The sequence below is a fragment of the Equus przewalskii genome, chromosome 28 (genome assembly GCF_037783145.1).
Source record: "Equus przewalskii isolate Varuska chromosome 28, EquPr2, whole genome shotgun sequence".
NCBI classification, from domain to species: domain Eukaryota; kingdom Metazoa; phylum Chordata; class Mammalia; order Perissodactyla; family Equidae; genus Equus; species Equus przewalskii.
This window is the reverse complement of record NC_091858.1, coordinates 12,673,047-12,687,035: the sequence shown is the minus strand read 5'-3', so window position 1 is coordinate 12,687,035 and position 13,989 is coordinate 12,673,047. Positions and strand designations below refer to the sequence as shown.

Genomic DNA, 13,989 nt, shown 5'->3' with positions numbered 1-13,989 from the left:
CACCTGTAGGAGTAACTCACCCTAAAAATTGGTTTATAAACATGCTGCTAATGAGATTACGGTGGCCCAAATATCATCAAGAATCTACTGATCTAAATATAACCTAAGCTATGTTGAAATCTTAGAAAACACAAAGTGAGAGCAAAAAGGCAAATGAAGGGTGGTGGGATATACACAGTCAAGAAAAAGGAGTTGGATCGTGCACCATTTGCCAATGTCTCTGGCACAGTCCCAGGTGGAAGAGGTATGAGATCCAAGCACGAAGGCAGAAAAAGCCTCAGAATAGCGAAGGACAACATATTATTTGCTGAAGACAAACACATCTTCACCCAATTTTCTTGCTCAGACGTCATTCACAAAACAACCTTTTAAACCATAATTTGGTCTTGGTCTCCTGAATAGACCTAGCCACCAAAAGTGAGGGTGCTCTGAGCAAATGAATGATGGTAGGTTTCCACTCAAATAATGTGCCTGATTTAAATTAACAAACTGGCATACTGGTGCAAAAATCAGTCTCTTGTGTATTTAGTTTCTGGAACCAAGTGGAAGGCCAGAGCTACCCAAGGTACAGCCATCAGGTGAGACCTGGTCTACCAACTTTGGCACATACTGTCCACTCTCTGTAGAAAAGAGGCTGCCTACTGAGTCAGAGGCTTCTGCTCTGACAGGTCGACCTTAAAATCATTAATTGCAAAAAAAAAATAGCAGAAACCATAAGAGGTATTGCAAAGGCTATGTTTTAGTCTGGCCAGACTTGGTAGCATACTCCAGCAGAGAAGAGCTCCTTGCCTAAGTTCAAAAGCCAGCTCACTCACCTTGGTTAGATTATTTTGATAGACCGTGTTCAGACGGCTCACATAGGCATCTCGCTTTTCCTTTATAACACTGCAACGAAACCGGAGTCAGTACTGAGAAGCAGGGTTCTCCCCTTTCAGTTAGTAACCAGGACATTTGTCCCTGAACATCCCTGAGCAGAGAATCACAGACTGTCAGCAGGAACCCCATGAATGAATGTCTCTGAAGACAGTCGCCCCTTCCCCTGTGTCCATCTGCTTTCCCACAGGTAGAGAAGCCTTATTCTACTCCGTGAAGAGTGTTCAGTTGGCATCTACAGCTGGTGAATTTCTTTCTGCATAGAAGACAAGGAGAGCCACTTTGGCACAGTGCCTACTATGTGGTGGCCATTCAATATTTGTTGAATGAATGAATGAATTTGCCAAAATTTTTTCAAAATGTGATGGCTTCAAAAATTTTATGGCAGTTCCTTAAAAAGTTAACCATAAACTTGCCATACGACCTAGCAATTCCACTTCCAGGTATAGACCCAAAAGAAGTGAAAGCAGAGACTTGTAGCCCAATGTTCACAACATCATTATTCACAACAGATAAAAGATGGAAACAACCCAAAAGTCCACTGAAAGATAAATGGATAAACAAAATGTGGTATACAAAGGAATATCATTCAGCCTTAAAAAGGAATGAAATTCTGACACATGCCACAACATAGATCAACTTTGAAAACGCTATGCTAAGAGAAATAAGCCAAGCATAAAAGGACAAACAGTGTATAAAGAACCTAGCACAGGCAAATTCACAGAACAGAAGGTAGAATAGAGATACCAGAGGCTGCGGGAGGGGAGAGGAAGAGTTATTGTTTAAAGGTTACATTGTTTCCGTTTGGGTCAGAAAAGTGCTGGAAATGAATAGTGGTGATAGTTGTACACTGTGAATATATTTAATGCCACTGAATTGACAACTTAAAAATGGCTAAAATGGCTATTTTATGTTGAGTCTGTATATATGTATGTGTATGTGTATATATATTAAATATATATATTTTTTAAGAACCACTTTATTGGGGTATGATTGACATACAAAATGCTGTATATATTTAACGTAAATAACTTGATGAGTTTAGAGGTAAGTATACACTTGTGGAACCACCACCACAATCAAGGGCACAAACATACTCATCACCTTCAAAAGTTTATGTTGTATATATTTTACCACAATAACATCCCCCCCCCCCAAAAGATTTATGGCTCACTTAATTATGAAAGAAAAATATTTACATTCGTAAATCAAACCCTCTAAGCATGAACACTTACCGCCAATTAAATTTACTCTCGCAACTTTGAAAACCATAGTCAACATGATCGTGAATGAATTCAGAGTGGACAGCTGTGTTCCACATAACCTGCAAAAAAAAGGGCCCAGAACAGTATAGCACATGAGTCCTAAGGGAAAACAGAAACCATGAATGAAAGGTAACTACATAATAGCAGATTAAAATACTGAACTTTAAATTTAAAACAAAACTAAACATTTTAAAAGAGAAATTCAGAGATATGACCAGATAGATTTTACAGGGAGGCTTCTGAAATGTTGGGGAAAATTACTTCTACTGTTACATTCCCTAGTTTATAAACTCTATAAAAGCAGGATATTATGAGCCTCATAGTCCTCCCGTTAAAATTTACTATTGCTTATATTCTCTCTTGAAGTTTCAGATTTGAAGCCATGCCTCTTGTGATTAGGTCCAGGAAATGGAATTGCATCTGTAATTTTATAGTACAGTGATTTAGAAGGAAGCTATTACATAACGTTGAGGACTGAAAACTTAACAGAATGGTTCCTATTAGGTATTCAGTAACTGCGAACATGTCCTTCTAAGGACATACGTGATTAGACATCTGGAACGCAAGGTTCAGTGCAGCTCTTGTGGGTGCAGCCTATAATGTGTAAAGGCCTTTCATGCCAACTGATCATCGTGATAACTGAATTCAGTGACATCTAGTACTCTAGGTGACAGGCAAGTATTATTTTTCTTTGTCAGACAAACCTGAGACTCCTTTTTTTGGATGAGGAAGATTGTCTCTGAGCTAACATCTGGTGCCAATCTTCTTCTTTTTGCTTGAAGAAGACTGTCCCTGAGGTAACACCTGTGCCAATCCTCCTCTATTTTGTATGTGGGAGGCCACCACAGCTTGGCTTGATGAGCAATGTGTAGGTCCACGCCTGGGATCTGAATCCTGGGCCGCCAAAGCACAGCGCATGAACTCAACCACTACACCACTGGGCAGGGCCCCTGAGACTCCATTTTTGACAAGGCTTAGATTCCTTCTTTTTACCCTTCTCCCTTTATGCCTAAAGATGAATAAATTGATGACTCTACTAGATGCTGGGTTTTTTATTGTGGTGAAATTCATATAACATAGAATTAACCATTTTATCTGCTAGATTCTTTATCTTAAACAATGTAGATGAATGACTTATCAATACCACAAGTAAGGTATGCTATTTTCATAAACATCACTATACCTCATCTCATCATGAGGGACCATATGTATTCACTTCCAGTTTGTATGATGTATGATACTATAGCATCAAACACCCTCTGGAGAGGGTGCCTCTATATGAACCGCTCTGGGCCTTCAGGCTCAGACCTACTCAGCGTGGTTCATCATCTGTTTCCTTCTCCACTGCTTCACTCCACCCTTCTGGAGGAGGGACTTACTCTACACTTTGCTTTGTTCTTCTACAAAACAAGACGCAATTACCAACCTCAAGAATGCAAAAGCACTTTGAAATCAATAGAGCCCTATAAAAATATAAGGTAGATGTCCAGCACATGTGATCAGAATAGAAGGAATAAGTGAAACAATATAGTGGAACAAAATATTACAAACTGAGGCCAGTATGCAGTATTAGCCCAGAAGGTTTAAAATAATGAGGTAGCACCAACACCAGATTTACAACCATAACTGGTTTAAACTATATGAAACTACCTTATAGCTAATTTACATAATTCATATATTCACAATTGTATGCCTCCAAGTAGAACAGATTACAAAATCTAGGACTAAAAGGAAAGAAAATAACTGAGGAAAGATGTCCCACAGAAAAAACCAAATTTTTCTAAGAGAGAAAAAACCTCCCTATACTAGGGAACAGGTTACAGAAAACCTTTCTGGAATGAAACTCAGGTGTGTGTCACTGATGAGACTGGAATATTTGCTTACATGATACGAAAAAGCTGCCGATTTAAAATGTAATCTCAGTAACAAAAGGTTGTAAATTTGGGATTATGACGTTTTGAAAGTACATTCAAATTAAGAGTAAACTTATTTGCAAGTACAGGATAAGCAAGAGGCAGGTGTGGAAACAAGAGCTGCCATTTCTTCCTCTTCTTACTCACAGGTAAAAGATGAGTTCATTCAGTGTGACCTGCACCACGGTATTAGGACCAAAAATCACTACAGTGGTCAAGAGACTGCATGAGGCTGCAGAACTGAATGGAAATACTTAAGAAGATTCCACTCAATAATGTGAACTGCCAGCTAGGTCTCCCTTTTGAGAAAAAGCTATCCTCTGCAGGTCAGTCCTAACTACTAGGCCCAGATACAATCTCACTCACTCTAAACTAATAAATCAGTGTATTGTCTTATAAAACAATTTCTTACAAGGTCAGGTAATCAATTCACTAGTCTGTCTGATCACTCCTGAATGAACCAATACAAATTGAACTAACGGAACAGCAAAGATGGGGACTAGATCCAAGTACACTGCAATTTATCAGCAGACTGTTTACCTCAAAGGTATCCACACACCATACTCAGAAATGTCATTCAGGCAACTTGAGAAATACAATCTTAAAATGGCCACGAGACACCCAAAGTTACAAGATATAGGATTTTAACACGAATAGTTTATGGGGAAATAGATCTCTGAATTTAAAAACAAAAACTACCAACAAAATAAAACAAACAAAAATGCATGACAATCTTGACCCATCATTCCAGGAGAAAGAGAGTTCTAGTCTCCCTGGGAAAAACTGATCCAGAAATGCACTGGAGCAGGTGAAAGGCCAGACGGCTTAAGGTGAACATCCTACCCTCTGCAAAGTCACCCCAGGATTCCAGGTAGTCAACCAGGGCCATGTGTGAGAGGAGCATCCATCTGGCACTGTTGTCCACTTGGTCCTGGTCATATCAGCACTTGCACTGACAGTTGGGTATAAACTTTTTAATTTCCTGGCTGGAGCTCCCTACTGGGGAAAAGTTAACCTGTGCAGATGGACAGTGTTTTTCTTTTATGCCGTGACTACAGATATTTTGTTAGCCTTTGTTCCGTCTAGATCATCAGAAGTTTGAGACCAGACACTGTGTTCTATTCCTGGTTACCTCCCCACTGTGTCCCCACAGGAACTTCGTTACTATGAGAACTTACCACAGGGCGAACATCCAGGATGAATTTCTTTTGCATGCATGATGCAATTAGCATCCAGGAGCTACTATTTCTGTGGTTCTCTCTCCAGCTGTCACCCCCTCCCCTCCTTCCTAGCTGAAAATGCCACTCACTCCCCCAATCTCCCCTGCAGGAGTAGCTCAGTCCTGGCCAGGAGAACCTAAGCAATCTGCAGAGAGTGGTAGGTGAGGACATCCTACCTGGAGCTCTGGGAGTCAGCCTGTGGCCATTGGGGAAGGGGAAGTTACTATTGACTACACACCTAGGGTATCAGAATGGAAAGACGGAGAGAAGCCGGGATCCTCTCAGATACCCTTAAGTGCTAAGCCAATCTCAGAAACTGCCTATCTCCATGCTTTTTTTTCCTTCCAGGCTTCTTAATAAGTGATATTTAAAAATAAAAACAAAAACTATCCTATTTTTTAACACCACTTTTAATTGCTTTCTCAGTTATTTTTTGCAGAAAGAATTTTAACCAATACATTTGGAAACATTCTTAACTCTGGTCATAATTTGCCAAATACGTAAAAGGAATGTGGAAGGAATAAGAAATAAAAATTCTACCTTTTTGGGTACACATCCGACATTCACCTAGGAGAAAAAATAAAAAAGGACATATTTTAAAGAATATGAAACTCAAACCAGCAAATAAACCTACAAGAAATGAACCCCAAGCATCAAGCCAGGGGACTTTCTTGAGTTCTAAGTCACAATCTACAGCTATGTACTTCCTTTTTTCTATTATAGAGTTACAAAAGATATAAACTTTTTTTCTTATGTGATGAGGCAGAGATTTTACTCATCAGCATTTTCTTTAAAATAAGCAGTCAGAGAGAGAACAATTCTATTTCCAGGGGGCCATGCACAGCAGAGATAGTACAGGTCAGAAGCCTGAGCACGCACAGAGCCCAGAGGGACGAAGCAGAAGAGAAACAGCAGCACAGAGGCCAGGCAGCTGAATTAAGACCCACCAACTGAACCATCTAAACAGTTGTCCTAGAGGATTTCTGGGAAACTTACTATGGAGTATGCTGGGTAAAACAGCCAGAATGTCCCCTCTGAGAAAACCTCTAGTGGAAATCTATTTTTTTCTTCAGGACCAAATGACAATGATGAATCAAGCAATAAGGTTCATTCATGCTATGTATGTACACACACACACACACACACGTATATATGTGTATATGTATGTGTGTATATATATTGTATATATCCATGCTTATATACTTGCTAGAGATGGACCACAAATTTGACTCTTAGCCTTCTAGCAGTCAATACACAAAGGAAAACACAGTTATAAGATTTCACATAAAAACTAACCAGATCTTTACGAAAATAACTATTCATACTCATTAGACTCGAGAGAAATTTCTCCCAATGGTCCTTGTAAACAAGCTGTGACGTATATGCTTACACACAAATTTTTGTTTATATCTATTTCCTTTGGATCACATCCTAAAATTTATAACTTAAAAAAAACAAAAAAGCTGAGTCAAGAGTAAGATTGATTAAAACTGCCCTGAGGGTGAAGAAATCTGGACTTGATCGAATGGGTAAGCAGTTAGTGTCCCCTAGCAGAGGAGCTGGTTGCACAAGGAAAACTAGATTGACCTCGCTCTTTTGAAGGGCAAATTCCAGACCCCTTAGCTCTGGAGGCCGGCCATGTAGTATGCATTCCAGATACCCTTTAACCTTAGAAAGGCTGACTAGGCCGTGTTGGTGATGTCTTAGCCACTGTAATAAAGTTATAAGACCTAAACAAACAAGGTCTCAATTGTATATCCTTAAAAAAAATCAGTATATTCACTCATGCTTATTGGCACAGAGTAAAGACTGAATATTTAGATACTGGTGAATACTTACCAAAAGCACAAAAATATAAGTTAGATGGCATGGAACTCAGGATATTAATCAACTATTAGCAAAGAAACTTAAGAAAACCTAAACACATGTTAGATCTCCTAAATATGACTATGACTTACAACTACTCCTAGGCATTTAGCGTAAAGGCATAAACTAAGATATAGAAAAGCTAAACACCCAAAGATGATGTTATGTCTAAATGCCTATTTAGGTATAATAATTTCTCTACTGTTAGTTATCATATAGAAAAATGTTTATGTAATAAAAGTGAAAAAAGCAAGATTCAGTAGAAAACTACATTTTAAAAGATTAGAGAGAAAAGAGAATCTAAATAACGAAATATTTAAAGTCTACTGGTAAAAATATAAAAGACCAACCATACCAGTGTTAGAAAGCACATACCATTTGGTCCAGCAATTCTATGTTTAGGAATGTATCCTACAGAAATAGTCACATATGCTCAAGTGCCCAAAGATACATGTAGATGGATGTTCCTTACAGCACTGTCCTAGTGATTAACTGGAAACAAGTTAATTCTCCATCAGGAGGCAAGTATCATTGTAGGGAAATTATTGTACATTGAGTCTATGGAACACTCTGCAGCCATTTAAAAGGATAAAGTAGCTCTCTATATACTATTACTGAAAGAGCTGTAAGACATAATATTAAGCGACAAAAAGGACGTTGCATATGTATTCCATGTTTCAATGTGCATTTATATATACTTGTAAATATATACACGCATTTAAATAGTTCAATCAAATACTTCAAATTGTTAACAGTCATCTCTGAGGAGGGAGAAAACTTTCATATTTTACACTATACACTTTTAATAATGGGAATATCGTAATTCATTTAGACAAAGAAATAAACCAAATGATTTCATCTGGCAGTGGAATTTAGATAGGTGATTCTTTGATCTCTTGTCTATTTTCAGTATTTTCTATACAGTAGTCCCCCCTTATCCATGGTTTCAGTTACCCATGGTCAATCGCGGTCTGAAAATAGTGCTATATCACAATGCCTACATCATTCACCTCACCTCACTTCACCTCATCACGTGGGCACTGTATCATCTCACATCATCACAAGAAGATGGGGGAAGACAGTACAACAAGATATTCTGAGAAAGAACACTTTCACATAACTTTTATTCCAGTGTATTGTTATAATTGTTCTATTTTATTATTGTTGTTGTTAATCTCTTACTGCGCCTAATTTATAAATTAAACTTTATCACAGGTATGTACATATAGGAAAAAACATAGTATACACAGAGTTCGGTACCATCTTCAGTTTCAGGGGTCCACTAGGGGTCTTATCCCCTGCGGATAATGGGAAACTACTAAAATACAATTATTTTTCTTTTATATGTAAACAAATGTCTTCTAGACATAATTTATTTCAGGTGCTTACAGCTCTGCTGATCATGACCATAAGGAACCAGGTCGGCTCTCTGTATGCCCAAAGAATATGAGCCTACCTCTTACAGCAGAGTATTTTCTAGGTGTCCTATGCTGAAACCTGAACCACATATGCACTTGCCAAGGGACTTGACATGAAACGCTGGATTAAAAGGAACCTGCCCAAATCTCATCAAGACTGCAAATGTTTGAAAGAGGGGGTTTTATTGAATAGTAACCTTCTATTCCTCTAGTTTTCCAAATGCTATTTGCTAACAACATACCTGCTACAAATTCATTATAATCCCATTATTTGCTACTATTCTGCACTCAAGAATTATAAGGCAGTGAGTTACGTTTCTATATAATCTCAAGTTTTCAGTCATTTGGGATTTTTTTTTCCTAGAAAGAGATAGGTAGGTCATATACTGTCTAGTCGTGGACTTGGATTTTTAATGAGATTCTGCCACAATAAGGATTCATAAGGCAACGGAAGCAGGAACTCATAGGATTGAGCGAAGGGTGCAGAATTCAAGCTTAATAACATAAAGGTATCGACACCTACAGCAGCATTACAAGCACACTATTCAGAAAGTACTTTATATTAGCAATTAGAATCATTTATGGCTTTCTACCCAGACTGCCTCCCATCTAACTAAGCAGGGGATATGCTATTTCTCAACCACTGATATTTGACAAAGTTATGGGGATAGACGGAATGAACCAATTCCAAATAAAGAGGAAGACAGGTGTCTCCTATACAGTAGAACAGAGGAAGGCAGCTGGATCCCCGTGGGAAGAGTGCTCCCAGCCCCTTGGTGGGGTTGATTCCATCATCAGATGTGCCTTTTCCAGTTCATTTGGCAGGTAAAGTGATTCCCAGACCCTTTAATCGACACCTTTATGCCCTGCAGTCTGCAGCCTAAGTTCACTAAGAGGCTTCAATTGGGACAGAATCCAAAACCAAATTCTTCAAAAGTAGAGATGTTTTCAACATATTAAATAAATTCACTCCGCTTGTCCTCCAGTGAACCTTTTCTGGCTTCCCAGGAAACTTTAAAAGGAATTCAAAATCTCATAAGGCACCAAATGTTCTGAATCACTCTCATATATCATCAATTTACTCCTCATGAATATCTGAAGCTATTTCCAAGTTATGGAAGGCAATTTTTAAAAAGTTTGGAATGCTTCTTCTAAGGACCAAGATGGCCTGACTCTCACTGGTGGCCAAGTGTATGACTACTTTGCTTTATTTTTTAGAATTTTCTGCCTTTTTGGCTTCACAATTTTTTAACTTGCAACCATTCATTCACCCAGAAGTACTGGTTAACCACTCGCTCACTTGGGCCTGGCATTATGCAAAGGAAAGCACTTGGATATAGTCCTTGAGCTCAACGGAGCCCACAGGCCTAAGCAGAGAGACTCTCAGTCTATCCAAGATGCTGACTCAAGAGGCAGCAGCAGAATCATGCGACATTCCCTAAAATTGTGGAGCCTTGGGCCAGAAATCAGAGGAAGAGGATGGTGGAAAACTGTGACCTTCTGGGGCCAGAGAATCTGTATTCTAGCACAGCACACTTTGGGTCTTGGGGCTATGGTTGAAAGGAAGACCATGACCCTGAAATACTACTGGTCCTATTTTGGCAGCTCCGAGTTAAGTAACAGGCCTCCAGGGCTTTCTGCAGCTGTTAGAAACCTAGGTATACTTCACCACAACACAACTGATTATCAGATGCCTCTGACTTGGAAGGGAAGGAAAGAGCAATTAGTTACATACAAATCTGGGGAACCCAGGGATGCAGAGCTGTGTACAGTCATGCTCAACTCTCTTCCCCATTCTCTAACTGACACGCGCATTAGCCGTAGTCAGACAGAGATGAGTTTGAACCCCAACTCTCCGGCTTACTGGCTATTGGTGGGTAAGTTTCTAAATCTCTCTGAGCTCAGTTTCTTACTCCAAAGAATGCTAATAATACTATAATTAATAACTATAATAATATTATTATATATTACAATTACAATTAATAATGGTAATAATATTACCATTAATAATAATGGTAATAATACACTAGAGACCTTTTGAGAAGATTAGCGATAATGTATATAAAGCTCATCTTTTTAAATTTCTGATAGATCTGATCATGACGCTGACCCCTCTGAATTATTTCTGCCATCTGCTGGCTCCCCCTGTGCACAAAAGGCAGATGGGAGAGAAGAGATAAATGCCCTCGGTGGCTGGCTGCCTTTCAGAAACATGTCAACTGACGGCAAAGCATGCTTACCTCCCAGAATATGGCACCAACATGGCAGGTTCTCAGGACTCTGACTTCCCAAAGGGGCACATAGCTGATACGACCTGAAACATACAACTTTCCACTGGCAAATTCCCTTGCAGAGCCCCCATCTCTGGGCAGACATTAACCAACAATAAGCTGCAGGAACAGACACAAGTTTCTTGTACGCAAGTACACCCAGCACCAGAGACTCCTGCCTCCCTTTCCAAATTGACAACCCATCTCTCTCTGTTCCGACCTGCTGTTCAGAATCCTTCTGTTCAGTCGGCCTGCCAGCATTGGCTCACAGTGAGGACAGGGGGCCCTCCAAACAGGGACAGAACATGTGAAGGGTCTGATGATCCATGTGGCAAAATTCAGGAGCTTCACCATTTTTCCTAGGGCTGGCCCTCTTACCTTCAATTCTGCCTAGACAGGTGAAAACTTCACATTGCCCACGCCGGTGGTGAAAGGAGAACTTGGTTAATCTACAACTGCACCTGCTAAGAATGTCACCTGTGCTTAAGTAATAGTAAACTACTTCTAGTGTTCCCCTTCACAGAGTTCCCCCATCACAGAGTTGCCTATAATTTCCTCTGTCTTCCTTCTTTGCATCCTAAAATCTAGTTCAAGGCTGGTATGTGGAAGGAGCACTTAGAAAATGGATTAGTCATCATTTACTAAGCAAAACACTATTGATTCATCGACCTATTCTTTTTGCAACTATACATTGAGTACCTACTTAGCGCAAGACTGTTCCAGGGGCTTGGAATATATAGGTGACCAGAACAGAAACTCTTTGTTGAGTTTCATCAGCTTCACACCAACAATGAATAAATAAGATACTGTCTGAACACCACTTGGCCCTGTTCCTGGACGACTCTAACACCAATTACAATGTGGATTTTTTCCCCCACACCACCAAACAATTAACTCAATTCTGACACTCTGGCCCTGGAGATAGCATCAGATTCCACACTTTAAGGGTTCAGTCCTTCAAGACAGCTCCATCCCCCTACTTCAGATGCCAATCACAAGTTGTCACGTGTGCTTCTGACTAACCAGCTCTAGATGGGAGGTTCCAATGACCTCCTTCCTGGGTTTGATTAATTTGCCAGAGTGGCTCACAGAACTCAGAGAAACATTTATTGACTAGATTACCAGTTGATTATAAAAGGATATAACTCAGGAACAGCCCGATGGAAGAGATGCATAGGGCAAAGAACGGGGGAAACAGCCTGAGGCTTCCATGCTCTCTGGGTGCACCACTCTCCCGGCACCTCCACATGTTCATCAACCCAGAAACTTCGAACCCAGGCCTTTTGGGGTTTTACTGAGGCTTCAGTACACAGGCATGATTGATTGAGTCACTGTCCACTGATAACTGATTCAACCCCCAGCCCATCTCCCTTCTCCCTTTCCTGGAGGTCGGGGGGCAGGACTGAAATTCCAACCCTCAAATCACAGGGCTGGTCCCCCTGGCAATCAGCCCCCATCCTTAGGTTCTTTCCAAAAGCCACTTCATTAACATAAACTTAGATGTGGTTGAAAGAGGATTGTTATGAATATCAAGACACCTCTATCATTCTTATCACTGAGGAAATTCCAAGGGTTTTAGGAGCTTGGTGCCAGGAATAGGGACGAAGAACAAATACATATTTCTTATTATAAATCACAATATTACCCTGGCACATATTAAATGTTCAATATCCACATCTTTATCTTCACATTTCAGATAAAGGTTAGTCCATAAAGGCATCTAGTTTTAGAAAGAAAAGTATTCTGTGTAAAGTGGAATCTAACGCATGAAAATGAACTGATGGAAGAGGCATTAATAAAGGTTGGAACTAAAATAGTTTGGGCTGAATACTTAGCTAAGCAGGACATTTGATTAACATAAACCTCCCAGTCCCGGGGACCGTCCAATTTAGAAGAATTGTTCCTCTGGGGTATCCAGGGTGACCTAGACATGGCTGTGAGAGTCAAAACTCCTCCAGAATGTCTCTCTCTCCTACGTGACACCACTGCAATGGTATCTGGCCCCACATCTCCTGCCCCCAGCTCCCCAAAGAAGAGGATCTAGGATCCCACATGCTATTTAATCTCTCATCTTGTAACACCCAGTGAATAAATGGTTACTAACTATGACACTGGAATCCACTTATAAATGCCAAAGGTTACGAGTATTTCCATACAATTCCTTCAGTTCCACTCTAGGAGAAAACCTTCTCTTGCTACTTGTTCAAAGCACCTTTTACAAAGAATAGGAACTCTGAGGGATTCAGAGGCAACCTTTCTTTCTTCCGGTCCTGCAGATTTACTGGGTTCTGAATGGTGAAGCAATACGATACTAAGACTGATGCAGAAGATTAAACAATCCACAAGGTAAATCGAAAGACCAATTTCAACAATAGCATTTGCCTACTTCAACCAACCCCACCCTTTAGGATCACTCCTTTATTTGGCACCTACGAATATAGGTGTGCCACATTTTATGAAACTCTAAACCCATGAAACAAATTAGGATAATTTTCTGGTTTTTAGAGATACTTGTCAATACTGAAGGAACTAACAGCAGGGTTCCTTTGAACTGTGTTCTCCTTTTAGTAACTGTACATTTAAATATACATGTTCAACCTCGAGCCATTATGCTAAGTGAAATAAGCCAGGCAGAGAGAGACAAGTATTGCATGCTTCCACTCATATAAGGTATCTAAAACAGGCAAATTCAGAGTCAAAGAGTGGAATGATGGTTGCCAGGAACTGGGGGAGGGGGCCTGTAGGAAATGGGGAGTTCACACTCAACAGGCCCAAAATCTCAGTTCAGCAGGATGAGTAAGCTCTAGAGATCGGCTGCACAGCGCTGCACCTCCAGTCAACAATACTACACCGCAGGCTTAAAAATCTGAGAGGGTACATCTCATGTTAAGCGTTCTTCCCATAAAAAAAAAATAGCATGTTCCGCCCTATGGGGATACAGACATCATAACATCAAGTGCACGTTCTCATCTCCAAGGTGGGTTATGATTTACATGTTGCTAAGTAATTGTTTTCAGCTAGATGAATGCAAACAACATCTACCGAGCCGAGCAGCCTGTTCTCAGGCCGCTTTTAAACCCCCACCTCTCCTGCTGGCCCCTCCAACCGTTGCAGTGCAGCACAGTTCACACTGACGTTAACGATCAAGAAGGCTTTTGTTAGGT

General features: G+C 40.1%; 1 protein-coding gene across 2 annotated transcripts in view; it reads right to left on the bottom strand.

Annotated features, from left to right (window-relative positions):
• The window catches only part of GSR (glutathione-disulfide reductase), a 42,266-nt gene that overhangs the window by 21,267 nt on the left and 7,010 nt on the right, over positions 1-13,989 (bottom strand). For both annotated transcript variants that reach the window (XM_008541705.2, XM_070598099.1), the window contains exons 2-4: positions 5,812-5,838; positions 2,109-2,197; positions 816-885 (exon numbers count right to left, since the gene is read on the bottom strand). In XM_008541705.2, coding sequence (XP_008539927.2) covers positions 816-885; positions 2,109-2,197; positions 5,812-5,838 — 186 coding nt within the window. The remainder of the gene's footprint in view (positions 1-815; positions 886-2,108; positions 2,198-5,811; positions 5,839-13,989) is intronic.